This window comes from Salmo salar, chromosome ssa25 (assembly GCF_905237065.1).
Source record: "Salmo salar chromosome ssa25, Ssal_v3.1, whole genome shotgun sequence".
Taxonomy (NCBI): Eukaryota; Metazoa; Chordata; class Actinopteri; order Salmoniformes; family Salmonidae; genus Salmo; species Salmo salar.
Genome location: NC_059466.1, coordinates 21,508,509 through 21,524,833, shown reverse-complemented (window position 1 = coordinate 21,524,833; position 16,325 = coordinate 21,508,509). Strand labels below are relative to the sequence as shown.

Here is a 16,325-nt window from a genome sequence, read left to right as displayed (position 1 = left end):
AGGTGCAATCAGAACATTAGTCTGCATTTTCATATGGTTCGGTTTCCCAGTGCAATGGGAACAGTACACCAGGAGATGTCCTCCCCAGGTGATGAGGTTGTTACGATGCATACCACTTCAAAACTTGATGTGGAGTTAATGGAATTAGAATCTGTTAAAACCACTGATCATTACATAAGGTTAATGTTGAATTAAATGTTAGTAAGTACTGTCTATTCTAGTAGTAAGTCAACAATTTGTAGAAAGTACTTTGTATCAGCATCAGTATACAGCTCATGCTTCAGCTGCATCAGCTCTTATTATTCATACTGTAAAGGAAAAACAGGAATTGTGGATATTTGTTGGGAATGCCTCTTTGGAATGTTTAAACAGCTAAGAAACAGTACATTATTATTTTTTATTGAAGTGGTGACTTACTGTAATACACCTCCAAGGCTGTACAATGTATGCTCCACAAATACTGCCATCCACAAGTCACAGCAAACCCAGGAGAGGGCAGCACCTCCACAGTATAATAGCAGAGTTCTGGATTGTGGGTACAGATGAAGGCTCAAGAAAAGTGAATCAGTCAAATAACTGTATCTCAATCATGTACAGTGGGAGGTTTATTAGTTTAACCATTAGATGCAATCCTTATAGATGTCAGACTCATCCAAAGTCAGAGGCCCACATAATGATTTCGATAATATTTTTTATTTACATTTTATACTAATATATTATTTTATATTATAAATGTATATCATATTTATTTATAAAAATACAATGTATATATCATAATGTATATCTATATATTCATAATTTAGATGTGTATACATTTCTATTAATTAAACAAAGTGTTGACTAATACAAAATAACACTAAATATACTAATTAGATTTAATGAATAAAAAAATGATTATTTATATACAGTACTATGTCATGAAGCATTTTAATATTGTTCATTAGGATGCTCATATAGCAACCTGTACAGAAACATGTTTCCTAAAAATACCAATAAACTTGATTATCTAGCTAGAATAAGGCTGTCAACTGTCAGAAGATTTGACATTGACAAATAACCTGGGGTATTTGGCCTAGGATCTGCAGCTGTAGTCGTCACTATGTTTCCTTACCTTGAAAACAAAAGCATCATTTGGTTTGTTTATGTAGTTACAGACATTAATGTTTGATTAACAAAAATAATGGAACTGCAATCTCTCAAATTGTATGTTTAACCTCAAAGTAAGTTCATACCAAGTTGTGATTGTCTATCAACTAGCAGAGTTGTTACAGAGAGGAAGAGCAAGGTGTTGTGGAAGCAGTTTGCTATTTGAATACATTACTGGTGAGCATGTTGGTACACAGTACCTTTTAATAGTTTGGCCTGTTCCAATTCACAGTCATGCCATTCAGGTAGCATTAGGCACTTATGGAAATGGCTGCAGAACCGGGAAGCAGCCATTCATTACAGTCAAAATGAGTCCCACTGTAAATATTCAAGGTCACTCTCCTGTTGGCCACTGGGTGGTATATTGTAAAACTCAATACAGTCAGTCACATGACCTGAGTTGTTGTCCACACCAGCAGCCACTCACTTGGCTGTGGGTCAACTGAGACCACAGGTGGCACAAGCACAAGTTTGGCTGGACATATTCCAAAGCCTGACCACTGAAACAGTACTGAAACCACCAGGCAAGGGGAGTCAAATCCCATTTTTTTTTAAATTATCCTTCATACTTTTATTATAGTTTGCTGTGTGTTTGAAATGTTCATGAATTATATTTATAAGTAGGGTAGCGATGCAGAAAGTAGTATATGTCAAACAATAATGGTAATATTTGTGCGCATCCGATCATATTTAATATTCACCACAGTGAAGGTGATTCATAACAATCAATGAATGTGTATATATGAGAGCTTACTTTTAAAGATCAAATAAATGCTTGATAAATACGTTTTGGTTATTCTGTCATCAGTTTTGGGTTGAATATTCATCCGTTCTTTTAGTTATCAGATTTTGGTTTTCCACTGATAAACATGTGTAAAGTTACATGATAAGTTAATTAGCACCACTGAAGCCTTTGTGTAGGTAACAAAAAGGCATTTCACCCTGCTGACAAAGAAAAACAACTATCTTTTGTAGTTTGGCAGCCATACTGTGTTTTCAAAAAGGCTGACATCTAAAGTCAATTGATTAAACATAACAATGTCTCTATTCCTATAGGATATAAAAGGACCATGGCTCGCTTAGTCAGTGTTGCAGTGTGATCACATTTAGCTAACACAATGGGAAAGGTAAAGCATGTTGTTTTGCTGCACATCTTTTGTCCTGTCACACCTTCTTGCTCATTGTTTGTCTGACAGAACAAAGAACAATGAACATCTGGCTGTGAGATAGACACTCAGTTGTTTGATCCTTTGCATGGCACAAAACTCAATGTTCTTTCCATTTTATGCATGTTTACTTCCATTCGTATTTTTAGATAATCTTCTACGAGGACAAGAACTTCCAGGGTCGCTCCTATGAGTGCAACACCGACTGTGCCGACCTGCACACCCATTTCAGCCACTGTAACTCCATCCAAGTGGAGAGTGGTAGCTGGATGGTCTATGAGCGGCCAAACTACATGGGCTACCAGTACTTCCTGAGAAGGGGCGAGTATCCCGACTACCAGCGCTGGATGGGCTTTAATGATTGCGTGAAATCCTGCCGCATGATCCCTCAAGTGAGCCCATATTCCTCTTTCCTGGTATACAAGTTAACCCATCATTGATGTAGGTAGTAATACACATGGCAAATAAACATGAAACTTGAAACTTAATAGTAAAGTGGCTGAATGAACGTACCCATCTTCTCCTCCTTGTTCTCAGAATCAGGGAGCTCACAAGATGAGAATCTACGAGTGCTCTGACTTTGGCGGTCAGATGCTGGAGTTTGCTGATGACTGCCCCTCCCTCTACGATCGATTCCATTACAATGATATCCACTCTTGCAATGTTATGGAGGGGTATTGGCTCTTCTATGAGCATCCCAACTACAGGGGAAGGCAGTATCTCCTGAGGCCTGGCGAGTACAGGAGATACAGTGACTGGGGATCCATCAATTCCAGGATTGGCTCCATCAGACGTATTGTTGCTCACCCAAACTGAGAGGAAATACATTGTCAACATGAAACTGAGCCAACATTGAAATTAATAAAAGTTAGGTCCACCCGCCATCCTATTGTTTTATCTAGTGTTCACTCAATAAGTATGAAAACATACTGTACTCTTTACACCTTGCAAAGTTTCAGCAAATTTGTTGAATTGAGACATCTAATAGTTTTATGTTTCATACTGTAGAAAGAAAACTACTGGTCATAGTCATCATCCAATCATTTTTTAAATGTTTTTCAAGCCATTATCTGAAGACGTAAGAACGCTTACTTCACACACCTAAAATACTTTACTACTAAAGTAAAACCATAAAATCACAACACACACCAGCAACTCTCAATACCTCAATGTGAGTGACAGAGAGAATACCAACTCATTCAATGAAAATCAAGCACAATTCTGCACAGCCTAACAGTTAAAACAATTAACTAAACTGAACCGTAGTTTCTGTATACTGTATAAAAAATGTAGATACCACACTTTATACCTTGCTCTACAAAATATTAGCTCTTTTTTTTTAATGTTGCTCTTTAAATTTGGTTCTTCATCATCATGAACCACACGTAAAACTAGAAGTGAATGGTACCCAGTCGATCACACACACGTAAAACTAGAAGTGAATGGTACCCAGTCGATCACACACACGTAAAACTAGAAGTGAATGGTACCCAGTCGGTCACACACACGTAAAACTAGAAGTGAATGGTACCCAGTCGATCACACACACGTAAAACTAGAAGTGAATGGTACCCAGTCGATCACACACACGTAAAACTAGAAGTGAATGGTACCCAGTCGATCACACACACGTAAAACTAGAAGTGAATGGTACCCAGTCGATCACACACACGTAAAACTAGAAGTGAATGGTACCCAGTCGATCACACACACGTAAAACTAGAAGTGAATGGTACCCAGTCGGTCACACACACATAAAACTAGAAGTGAATGGTACCCAGTCGGTCACACACACATAAAACTAGAAGTGAATGGTACCCAGTCGGTCACACACACATAAAACTAGAAGTGAATGGTACCCAGTCGGTCACACACACATAAAACTAGAAGTGAATGGTACCCAGTCGATCACACACACATAAAACTAGAAGTGAATGGTACCCAGTCGATCACACACACATAAAACTAGAAGTGAATGGTACCCAGTCGATCACACACACATAAAACTAGAAGTGAATGGTACCCAGTCGGTCACACACACATAAAACTAGAAGTGAATGGTACCCAGTCGGTCACACACACATAAAACTAGAAGTGTTCTGAGCACATTTCCCTTATTTGTCTTCAACCTCCCTCTATGCCCATTTTGAAATTAAACATAAATACACCTTAATCTCACATTTGTTTTTTTTGCCAATCAGCAGCCCAACACTTTTTATTATCCTAAACAGACTTGAAAACTTGTTTTGAATTTGAGGATATGTTCTCAACTGTTTTACTGTATAGTTTACTAATCAAACGGATATGTATTTGTGCAGATAGATAACAAATCAAAGTTGAATTTGGTGTATTTCAAGGTTCAGTGCTTGGACCCCTGCTATTTTCTTTGGCCGAAATCCTAACAGAACCTCAGGCCGTTCTCATATGGAATATCAATCCCGGGTTCATAACTGCAGACTCCAGATTACAATTATTTCCATTGCAATTTCATACAGTCCACTAGGGGAAACATGTGCGCCTATTACGATCTAGTAGGTTCTTTGCTTGCTCGGGTGTTGTGGATGGAGTTAGAAGAGTTTAAACCGTGAGCTACGTCTTCAAGGATCACAGGTTAAGTCCCAGTGCTAGGCACTAATTTTTATCCCAGTTATTTTCTGTTTTATCCATATCTCAAACCTTAAACCTTACCGTAACCATTCCTAATTAATACCTTAATTTAACCATAGAGTTGAGTTTCGGTTTCACTTTTGCAGAGTCTGACTGACAGCTTACATCCATCAAAATATTCTGTATTTAATATGGGCCCACAGTGCTTTGGTAATTGAGTTGCAGAATGTTAATTTGACCTCAAAGCATGATTTACAAAAAAGTTTGAGTTTAGCACATGGACCTGAGGTTAGGATTTGAACCTTTATGTACGCTATCCCTTGGTAACATAGTCCATAAATATGGTAGGCTATTTGTTTGATCTGAAGACCATCTACATCCACAGTTGTGGGCCTCCTGTTGAGACATTATAACATCATCTTCCCATGTGACGTGTGAAATAAGCACTCTGGGAAATATGCAAATGAGGTAATCCTCATAGGAATATTTTCCTCCCTTTAGAATTGTATGGATCAGCCCAGAGTCTGGTCTAGTGGTAGAGCTGCCGACTCAGGACCACAATACCCACTGGCAACGAGGTTACGAACCCCATCTTGGTCATTCCCCTCTCTTACTCACTGTATCTGTCTCCTCCTCTACATTCCCTGTCCATAACACGAGGCTTTAACATATTCAAAATGTATTTATATATATTTAAATATATAATTATATGGAATGTAATTAATTAAATCATTTTCCAGTTGTTCCAATAAAATGTATATTAAGGTAAAGGGATTTATGAGGGGACAATAAGTTGTTTATAAAATGTTAATTATTAGTTTATAGATCAGATAAATTGCTAAACAGTTATAACAAAATGTTTGAAGTTATGTGATTGTTATATTGGTGCTTGCAAAATAGTGAGTTTACATATGATTGTAACGTTATTGATTACTACTGAAATGAATACTAGTGCAGCCATGTAAGCTCAGGCAACCAGTTAAATGACAAGAGCATAATTTCAACCATTCTATTATAACTATTTCTTAGTGATTTGAAAAACAATCTATGAACTACAGTAAATAACTAATAAACTTTACAAAAGCATCCAGGTATGACCTGAAACTGGGAGAGCAGCTTGCACAATTTAAAAGGTTTGCTTGAAGACGTTGTACCATGTGTACCCTACTAGATACTTATACTGTACATGTACGTATCCATGCCCATGTAATCATTGTGGGAATATTTACAAAGCTTCAATGATATTTAAAATATTGCGTTCCATTTATTTTGCCTTAAGATTAATACTGGTATGAAAATCAGAAAGACAATTAAGTTATGAAAGATCTTCAATTATTTTATTACCATGAACAATTAAAGACATTTAATTGCACATATCATTGATACGCTTCATGCTCATGAATCTCATGGATCCCTGGCTCATGCCTCCCATTCCCATGCCCATCTCCCTGAAGTTCCTGTACTCTCCAGGCCTCATGTACATCATCCTGCCTCTGTAGTGGGGCTGCTCATACATCAGCCAGTGGCCGTCCATCACGTTGCAGGACTGGCAGTCAGACATGCGGAAACGATCCTGGATGGAGTCACAGTCGTCCATCATCTCGTGCATCTGACCTCCGAAGTTCTCCCTCTCGTAGATCCTCATCTTGAAGGATCCTCTGTGCTGAAATGCAATAAAAACAACATTATTTTAGGACACTTATGTACTTTGAATGTTGTATGTCTTCAAAAAGGCAATTACACTATAATGTATCATCTATGAGATAAAGTGTCTTACCTGGGGGATCATTCTGCAGGACCTGATGTTGTCGAACATCATGCCCATGCTCATCATGCGCATCATGTCAGGATACTCTCCCCTCCTCATGAAGAACTGCTGGCCCATGAAGTTGTTGCGCTCATACACCATGAAGCAGCCGCTCTCAACCCTGCAGGACTGGCAGCGGGACATGTAGGGGGACATGTCAGGGCAGTCGCTCATGCACTCATAGTTGCGGCCCTGGAAGTTCCTCTCCTCATAGAAGATAATCTATAGGAAAAGAGAGACATACTGTATAACAACTCATGAAAAGGCAAAAAAATCATCAAGCATATAGGCCAATTGCATTTTTTTAGACTCTGGGTAATGTTGAATTACTGAATTCCCATAACTGCTTCTTATAACAGGTAGCTAAATAATGTTACTGTACTATTATATTTACAGAATATAGAATGTACATTTCACTTTTGTAAAACTGTAGCCTACATGTAGCTACTGTGAGTCAGATCAGATTACCTTGCCCATGTTGGTGGTTGGTGGTTGACAGTGGATCAGCTTGTGCTTCTACCATCATTCTGCAGTCATTTTATACAGAAACCAGGGGGCCATGATGTGTTGTTATTCAAATTGTCCAAAGCTGATGATTGAGCAGTATGACGGCTTTCGCTGATCAGGGCCTACAAAGTGTAACAATGGTTTTCATCCATACATTTCTGGCAGTGATGACCTGTGTTGTCTGTTTCATTATAAGCATCACTTTTGTGTACGTTTATCAGTAAGAATGTTCTTTGTATACAGTATTGTCCAATAATCGAGGATGTACAGTAGAGAACTCAGATGAGGTCGATTTTCAGAACACATCTCTGTTGAACACACAGAGAGCAATATTACAGTTATAGTGAAAGAAGAAGTGAGTTTATGATGTCCTCAATCTAGTAGAGCATACTGGTCATGTTTGAACAGCACTTTTATTATGATTTTATGTACTTGAAATAATAATATTTGAATATACAACTAAAGAATCTTATTCATAGCTGTTCTCTCCCTTAGTAAAGGAAAAGGTTGTTTAACCTGTCTGTAAATTGCATTTGTCATTGATCATTTGAGTTTATCCACTGGATAGTGTACAGATAAATAAATTGAAGAATTTTTGTTTAATGAAATTAAGATATGAATTGGTTTTGATGGGTGATTGATTTACACTGACAACAGTTACACCTTCAAGTCACAAGTGCATGTATTTCCTTCAGTCCAAAAATGTAATTGGGTCTGAAAGGTGCTAACATTTATGTGAGGCTTGCATGTGAATGTATGATTGTTCTGCTCAATTTGGAGTTTTCAATAATCAGGTTTCCATCCAGCGTTTTTATGCCAGTAAAGTACATGTTGGATAAAAACTGATGTAAGGCCTGATGTAAACAGCACATTTTCTGGTAAACTTTCCAAATGTCGACAAAAGAAAATAAGCTAGACAGGGTGGGATCTTTTTGTGTTGGTAAAATTAATGATGCAAGAAATAGCGGTGGAAACGCCTTCATGCGAAAATATTGATGTAATAACCATCGTATCGAAGTAAACTTGGTGTCACGCAATGATATGTTGTGTGGTCCTCCAGCTATGACTTAGGAAAGCATGCAGTAGCCTACAGATTAAATAAGTTATGACGAACTTCACAGGGTGTTGGAAGTGCACAGTGATGAGCTTGGTGCTTTCCAATAAATATCGGGGTTCTTAGTCTGGTGCCATTTGACAAATACAAACTATCTTGCTCTCATCATGTAGGCTATACCCTCACTGTATCTGCGAGCTGTTGGCTAAAGCACACATGCCAAGACCACAGTGGGCACATTTGCTAAACAACACAACATTTCTTCTGACAAAATCATCAGTAGAGTTGAAAATGCGATGGAAATCAGTGGATACTGCTGAGGCGAGGACGGGTGAATGGAATGGCATCAAACACATGGAAACCATGTTCATTCCATTTCACTTACACCGCTCCAGCCATTACCACAAGCCCGTCCTCCCCAATTAAGGTGTCACTAACCTCCTGTGATGGAAACCCATTTAAGTCATATTTTTTATTCAGCTCATGGGAATTTAACTACAAAAGTTATTTTTATGTGCACTACGTCATCACTCACAGACTTTAAACAGTCAATTTGATGAAAACCTGTGCATAATGTTGCTGCTACCGTCTCTTATGACCGAAAAGAGCTTCTGGACATCAAAACAGCAATTACTCACCTCGAACAGGATGAAGAGTTCTTCTTTAATGAGTCCGATGTGAAGGATATACTACATTGTCAAGACAAGGCCTAAATCCATTGTCAGTACGAAGAAAAGATGGAGGAAAAGGGGGAGGAGGGCAGGGTGACTTGTAAGAATTTGCCCGACGAGTAGGTAAACCACCACTTCCCTGCGTATTATTGGCCAATGTGCAATCATTTGAAAATAAACTGGACGATCTACAATTAAGACTATCCTACCAACGGGACATTAAAAGCTGTAATATCTCATGTTTCACCGAGACGTGGCTGAACGACGACACGGATAATATAGAGCCGGCTGGCATCTCTGTGCATCGGCAGGACAGAGCAACTACGTCTGGTAAGACGAGGGGCCGGAGTGTGTGTCTATTTGTCAATAACTGCTGGAGCGCGATGTCTAATATAAAAGAAGTCTCGAGGTATTGCTCGCCTGAGGCAGAATACCTCACGATAAGCTGTAGACCACAATATCTACCAAGAGAGTTCTCATCTATATTATTCGTAGCCGTCTATTTACCACCACAAACCGATGCTTGCACAAAGAACGTACTCAACGAGCTGTATAAGGCCATAAGCAAACAAGAAAATGTTCATCCAGAAGCGGCCTTTAATGCAGGCAAACTTAAATCCATTTTACCTCATTTCTACCACTATGTCACATCTGCAACCAGAGGAAAAAAACTCTAGAGATGCATACAAACCTCTCCCTCGCCCTCCATTTGGCATATCAGACCATAATTATATCCTCCTGATTCCTGCTTACAAGCAAAAACTAAAGCAGGAAGTACCAGTGACTCGCTCATTACGGAAGTGGTCAGATGACGCGGATGCTACGCTACAGGACTGTTTTGCTAGCACCGACTGGAATATGTTCCGGGATTCATCCAATGTCATTGAGGAGTATTCCACCTCAGTCACCGGCTTCATCAATAAGTGCATCGACAACGTCGTGACCGTACGTACATTTCCCAACCAGAAGCCATGGATTACAGGCAACATCCGCACCGAGCTAAAGGTTAGAGCCTCCGCTTTCAAGGAGCGGGACACTTATCCTGACGCTTATAAAAAATCCCGCTATACCCTCAGACAAACCATCAAACAGGCAAAGCATCAATACAGAACTAAGATTGAATGCTACTACACTGGGTCTGACGCTCGTCGGATGTGGCAGGGCTTGAAAAATATTACGGACTACAAAGGGAAACCCAGACGCAAGCTGCCCAGTGACACAAGCCTACCAGACGAGCTAAATGCCTTATATGCTCACTTAGAGGCAAGCAACACTGAAGCATGCATGAGAGCACAAGCTGTTCCGGACGACAGTGTGTTTCTGCTCTCCTTAGCTGATGTGAGCAAGATCTTTAAACAGGTCAACATTCACAAAGCCGCAGGGCCAGACAGATTACCAGGACGTGTACTCAAAGCATGTGCGGAAAAACTGGCAAGTGTCTTCACTGATATTTTCAACCTCTCCCTGACCGAGTCTGTAACACCTAAATGTTTCAAACAGATACCATAGTCCCTGTGGCCAAGAAAGCAAAGATAACCTGCCTAAATGATTACCGCCCTGTCGCACTCACGTCTGTAGCCATGAAGTCCTTTGAAAGGCTGGTCATGGCTCACATCAACACTATTATCCCAGAAACCCTAGACCCACTCCAATTTGCATACCGCCCCAACAAATCCACAGATCTGCCCTTTCCCACCTGGACAAAAGGAACACCTATGTGAGAATGCTGTTCATTGACTACAGCTCAGCGTTCAACACCATAGTGCCCACAAAGCTCATCACTAAGCTAAGGACCTTGGGACTAAACACCTCCCACTGCAACTGGATCCTGTACTTCCTGACGGGCCGCCCCCAGGTGGTAAGGGTAGGTAACAACACATCCGCCACGCTGATCCTCAACACGGGGGCCCCTCAGGGGTGCATGCTTAGTCCCCTCCTGTACTCCCTATTCACCCACAACTGTGTGGCCAAGCACAACTCCAACACCAACATCAAGTTTGCTGACGACACAACACTGGTAGGCCTGATCACCGACAACGATAAGACAGCCTATTGGGAGGAGGTCAGAGACCTGGCAGTGTGGTACCAGGACAACAACAACAACCTTTCCCTCAATGTGAGCAAGACAAAGGAGCTGATTATAGGATAAGGGGTGCCGACAGGCCCCCATTAACATAGAAGGGGCTGAAGTGGAGCGGGTCGAGAGTTTCAAGTTTCTTGGTCTCCACATCACCAACAAACTATCATGGTCCAAACACACCAGGACAATTGTGAAGAGGGCACAACCACCCCTTTTCCCCCTCAGTAGACCGAAAAATATTTGGCATGGGTCCCCCGATCCTCAAAAGGTTCTACAGCTGCACCATCGAGAGCATCTTGACCGGTTGCATCACTGCCTGGTATGGCAACTGCTTGGCGCTACAGAGGGTAGTGCCTACGGCCCAGTACATCACTGGGGCCAAACTTCCTGACATCCAGGACCAAAAGGCTCCTTAACAGCTTCTATCCCCAAGCCATAAGATTGCTGAACAATTACTAAAATGGCCACCCAGACCATTTGCATTGACCACCCCCCCAATATTGTTTTTACACTGCTGCTACTCGCTGTTTATTATGTATGCAGAGTCACTTTACAAATTACCTCAACTAACCACAATGACTCACTACCGGTACCCCCTGTATATAGCCTCGTTATTGTTTTGTAATTTTCTTATGTTACTAAAGTTTATTTAGTAAATATTTTAGTAACTCTTTTTCTTGAACTGCATTGTTGGTTAAGGGCTTGTAAGTAAGCAATTAATGGTAAGGTCTGCACCTGTTGTATTCGGCACATGTGACAAATACAATTTGATTTGATTTGAAAATGCGTGTATTGCTTTTATGCAAATGTTTTAATATTCACATGAAAGTCTTTCGTCAATTGGTTGGAAACCTTGCTAGTAACTTACTCATGTCACTTTCATTTAATGCAAGCTGGGTTATTCTATAGAACTGGTGCAAATTGGGTTTGGAAAAGAATTCGCGTTTGTATCCTATTTTTGCCTAACTTTCAACACACGTCTTCCAACATAAGTATACTGAGTATACCAGACATTAGGAACACCTTCCTAATATTGAGTTACACACCACCCTCACAGGGATGCTGGCCCATGTTGACTCCAATGCTTCCCACATTTATGTTAAGTTGGTTGGATGTTCTTTGGGTGGTGGACTATTCTTGATTAAAAAAAAAGTGATACTGTTGAGCGTGAAAAACCAAGCAGTGTTGCAGTTCTTACCAGAAACCGGTGCGCCTGGCACCTACTACCATACTTTTGTCTTGCCCATTTACCCTCTGAATGGCTCACACACAATCCATGTCTCAATCCATGTCTACACTGATTGAAGTGGATTTTTCAAGTGACATCAATAAGGGATCATAGCTTTTACCTGGATCCACCTGGTTAGTCTATGTCATGGAAAGAGCAGGTGTTCTTGAAGTTTTGTATAGTCAGTGTATATACTATTCACACACTTTGTTTGTTTGGCATATTTTAAATATTTTCCAGAATTCCTAATCCATCCCACTCAATTGTTTACTACCGAAACAGTGGGAAAAGTTGCAATAAAGGGAGACCCATGCATAGGGTGATCATTTAGATTTTCAAAACCTTTAAATTGAATTTAGAGAAATATAATCTATATTGTTCTCTGTAAAATGTTCAGTGTTGACTGTATGAATCTGAAACTTGTTGATTGATTGGATTACTTATGCATCTTATCAATTATGTTGTTAGATGTTTAAATGATCACTTTACCTATCTTTATTTGGCAAAATAGCATGTGTTTCTGTGTCATGTCAGTCATAGAGATAAATGACGGACTCTAGATAGATAGTATTAGTACAGACATTACCATAGAGGGCTTCCACTATTTAAAAGTAATCAACTGGGTGAGAATTCCTATGGGTTGGGAGTGAATAAAAACTTACATTGGAGTAATTTAGCAGACACTCTTATCCAGAGCAATTTACAGAAGCAGTTAGGGTAAAGTGCCTTACTCAAGGGCACATTGCCAGATTTTTAACCTAATTGGCTCAGGGATTTGAACCAGCAACGTTTCAGTTTCTGGCCCAACTCTCTTAACCGCTAGGCTACCAGCCAATGACCAAAGATTGTCTTCTTCAAATTGGGTTGCCTATTGTTTGTAAACCAAAGACAATGGTAATATCCAGCCAAGACCAAGATTTATACCCGGACATTGGTCCCTATGAGCAAGACCCAGTGAGTTGAGACTATGACAGTTTAAAGACTGAATTTATGTAGTCTTGAGTGTTCTGGATCAAAAGTCCATGGGCCCTTTCCTCAGTTGTAAGAAACTCAAGTAGAATAAACTCAGGTACAGTACAGTACAGTACAGTACAGTACAGTACAGTATAGTAGAGCACAGCACAGTAGAGTAGGGTACAGTACAGTATAGTAGAGCACAGTACAGTAGAGTACACAAACGTAGAGTACAATAGAGTAGAGTAGGGTACAGTACAATAGAGTACAGTAGAGAACAGTACAGTACTGTACAGCAGAGTACAGTAGTTTATTGGTTTATTCATTTATTAGGGGGGACTGCAATTTGCACCACTTCTGGAGAATCACCTATATATGTGGCTATGCACATATGTATTTGTATTTAATCCAATAATTCATTCAATACTGATTACTAAAGTTATATAATACTGATTTCTAATTTTGTTGAGACCAGAATAAAAGTTATTTATCTTACAATTACCTCATATAAATGTTCTAACATTTGGCAAACCCTTTTACGATGCATCAAACATTTTAGTCCACCAGTGACAGGATCAATAATGGTTGAGGATTAATTTGATATTATTTCGTTCTGATTGAAGTGATTACTCAACTGATATCAAGTAATAACTCAACTCGTGTTAATGATAATGATGGTTTTTATTTTTTGTTAGGCCTTTTTATACATAACTGTGTCACAAGGTCTTTTGCAGGACATCAAATCTTTACTGTTGTTTAAGATTATTTTCTATATTTTTGCAGAAGTGTGGGCTTATTTGTATGTAAAATACATTATTAATTTTATACTGTACTGGAAGTCTGTATTTGAATGTATATTAACTTACATGAAGAGGCCATTATAACTGTTTCTAAATATGACGAAATGCTTTACAAATGAGTATATATGCTTAGGAATTGTACTACTTGTAATGAGTAATGAAATACTTATTTATTAATATTTTGGTGTTCAACTTTAGATTCAATATTTTCTGAGGTATGCTTACTTTCTTCTTAATGGTGTTTCATTCAAAACATGATGTTGTCCTGCCTCCTTAGATAGCCACTTATGGTAGCTAAGGCCATTTGATTTTAGTGTCCAAAAGTCTAGTAGTCTGAAAACAATCTAATTGGTCAATACTGTAGAGAGAATTAAGTGGTATTTGATAATTGTTTGCACAAGTAACGACCTGACTTTGATTGAATAATTATTGGATATGGTAGTGTCATTTTATACTAACTTATGAGAAACCACAAAAACACAGTGAACATTTAATGAGTATTAGTTATTTAAATAATTAATATTTAAACAAGTCAAATATCATTCATACACAAAGGGGTTAAAAATGTAACCATTTTAATAACTAAGCATGTATTTACAGCAAGTGCTTGAGCAGGATGGCTAAAAGTCAGTGACCCGTCTAAAGGAGCCTACAATGGCGCAGGTGGCGCACCATTCACGGTATCTCCTGTACTCTCCGGCTCTTAGGAAGTACTGTCGTCCCCGGTAGTTGGGATACTCGTAGAAGATCCAGAAGCCGTTCATGATATTACAGGAGTAGACGTGGCGGTGGTGGAAACGATCAGACACACAGGGACAGTCATCCATGAACTCCATCATGTGACCGCTAAAGTCGGCCTTCTCGTAGATTCGCATCCTATATGAACCCCGGTACTGTGGAACAACAAGAAGAACAATCAAAATGGCATCCAGTGGATACTGAACAGAGAGTAGATGGACATTATAATGGCAAGACGCCATTAAATATGAAAAAAAAATTATTGGATAATTCCAGGAAGTTCATAAATCTAAAGCATAAACAGAGATCATTTGAGAGTGATAAATGTTCTTATCCTTGCTCCAACTCTCTTGTTTGGAAAGTAATCTTCAGGTTCCTTTCGTTGCTTCAGTAAAGCTTTCACATATCCGGTCAGAACTTACCATTGGAATCATACGGCATGATCGGATACAGCTACTGAAGCCCATCCAACGCTGGTAATCAGGATATTCTCCCCTTCTCATGTAATACTGGTGGCCCATGTAGTTGGGGCGCTCATAGATCATAAAACAGCCACTCTCCACCCTGATGGAGTTACAGCGGCTGAAGTAGGAGTGCAGGTCTGTGCAGTCATTGCTGCACTCATAACTACGACCTTGGAAGTTCCTGTCCTCGTAAAATGTAATCTGCAAATCAAGAAAATCCAATTATAAATTTCACTTTGGGCTGCCATGGGGGGTGGGAAAATATACTGAACACATTATAGAGCAGAGAAGAGAGTAAAACGGTCAGAGTTTACAGTTCATTAGCACAGGGGAAAAGTCCTACCTTGCCCATGGTCTCCGTTGGAGAGATTCCACATGTTTTCAGAGCTTTTTATACTACCTCTTGACAAACAAAGTATTGTTATTCAAATGCTCACATAGTTATAATTCAGGGTACTGGCACATGTTTACCTTTTTGTTGTAGCACAACATTGGGTGAGAAATATGGATTTGTATTTGGGGAAAAAAGGATAAATAATTACTGGTTTGGTGCTTTGACATGCATAGACAAAAGAAAAGACTAGTATGGTATCCACACATCCAATGGACAATAGGTACAGAACAATATGGAACAGCCCTTTAGCATTAAATATGTTGCCCAAAGAGGTAGCCATTCACTCTCTCTTCTCGTCTGCATTTGCAACCCATTTTATGCAAATGAGTACATTTAGAAAGATTGCATCCTGCGTGTAACACACAGACTATTTACAGTACATCATGTGTGAATATTCAATGTGTCATGGGCTACTTACTGTACATTAATCACAACCCCAAAATGATTAGGAACAGAATATTACTATAACTACATTATTACCAAACACTACCACCACCTTTACCATTACTAGTACACCTCTCCTCCCTGTAGTTAAAACAATTCAAAAGTGAGTTTTAACCAATTTTTCCCGCATTCTAGCAATTGTTTTCATACCATAGCATAACTTACCATATCCACTGCCAAGGACGGTCCAAAACCTCTTTCTTACTGGCTACGCTCTTCCCATGACCATCCTTGACTAATTGCAGCTTGCTTTTATCCAGTAAAC

The 16,325-nt window shown here is 39.4% G+C and overlaps 3 protein-coding genes across 4 annotated transcripts; 1 reads left to right on the top strand and 2 right to left on the bottom strand.

Moving 5' to 3' along the window:
• Window positions 1–2,202: 2,202 nt before the first annotated feature.
• Window positions 2,203–3,196, top strand: LOC106586357 (gamma-crystallin S-1). Its single transcript, XM_014173554.1, has 3 exons — window positions 2,203–2,273; window positions 2,462–2,704; window positions 2,850–3,196. Exons 1-3 carry the CDS (start codon window positions 2,265–2,267, stop codon window positions 3,126–3,128), a joined length of 531 nt encoding a protein of 176 aa, XP_014029029.1. The 5' UTR covers window positions 2,203–2,264; the 3' UTR covers window positions 3,129–3,196.
• Window positions 3,197–6,234: 3,038 nt separating this feature from the next.
• On the bottom strand, window positions 6,235–7,379 carry LOC106586356 (gamma-crystallin M1-like). Its single transcript, XM_014173552.2, has 3 exons — window positions 7,195–7,379; window positions 6,697–6,948; window positions 6,235–6,582 (listed from the first exon to the last, which is right to left on the bottom strand). The coding sequence occupies exons 1-3, from the start codon at window positions 7,201–7,203 to the stop codon at window positions 6,283–6,285; spliced, it is 561 nt and encodes a 186-aa protein (XP_014029027.1). The 5' UTR covers window positions 7,204–7,379; the 3' UTR covers window positions 6,235–6,282.
• Window positions 7,380–14,578: 7,199 nt separating this feature from the next.
• LOC106586355 (gamma-crystallin M2) lies at window positions 14,579–16,325 on the bottom strand. Of its 2 annotated transcripts, XM_045707632.1 has the most exons (4): window positions 16,226–16,243; window positions 15,566–15,622; window positions 15,181–15,423; window positions 14,579–14,913 (listed from the first exon to the last, which is right to left on the bottom strand). In XM_045707632.1, the coding sequence occupies exons 2-4, from the start codon at window positions 15,572–15,574 to the stop codon at window positions 14,641–14,643; spliced, it is 525 nt and encodes a 174-aa protein (XP_045563588.1). In that variant the 5' UTR covers window positions 15,575–15,622; window positions 16,226–16,243; the 3' UTR covers window positions 14,579–14,640. The 2 variants fall into 2 exon arrangements, with proteins under 2 accessions (XP_045563588.1, XP_045563589.1); XM_045707633.1 differs by lacking the exon at window positions 15,566–15,622 and having other exon boundaries at window positions 16,226–16,325.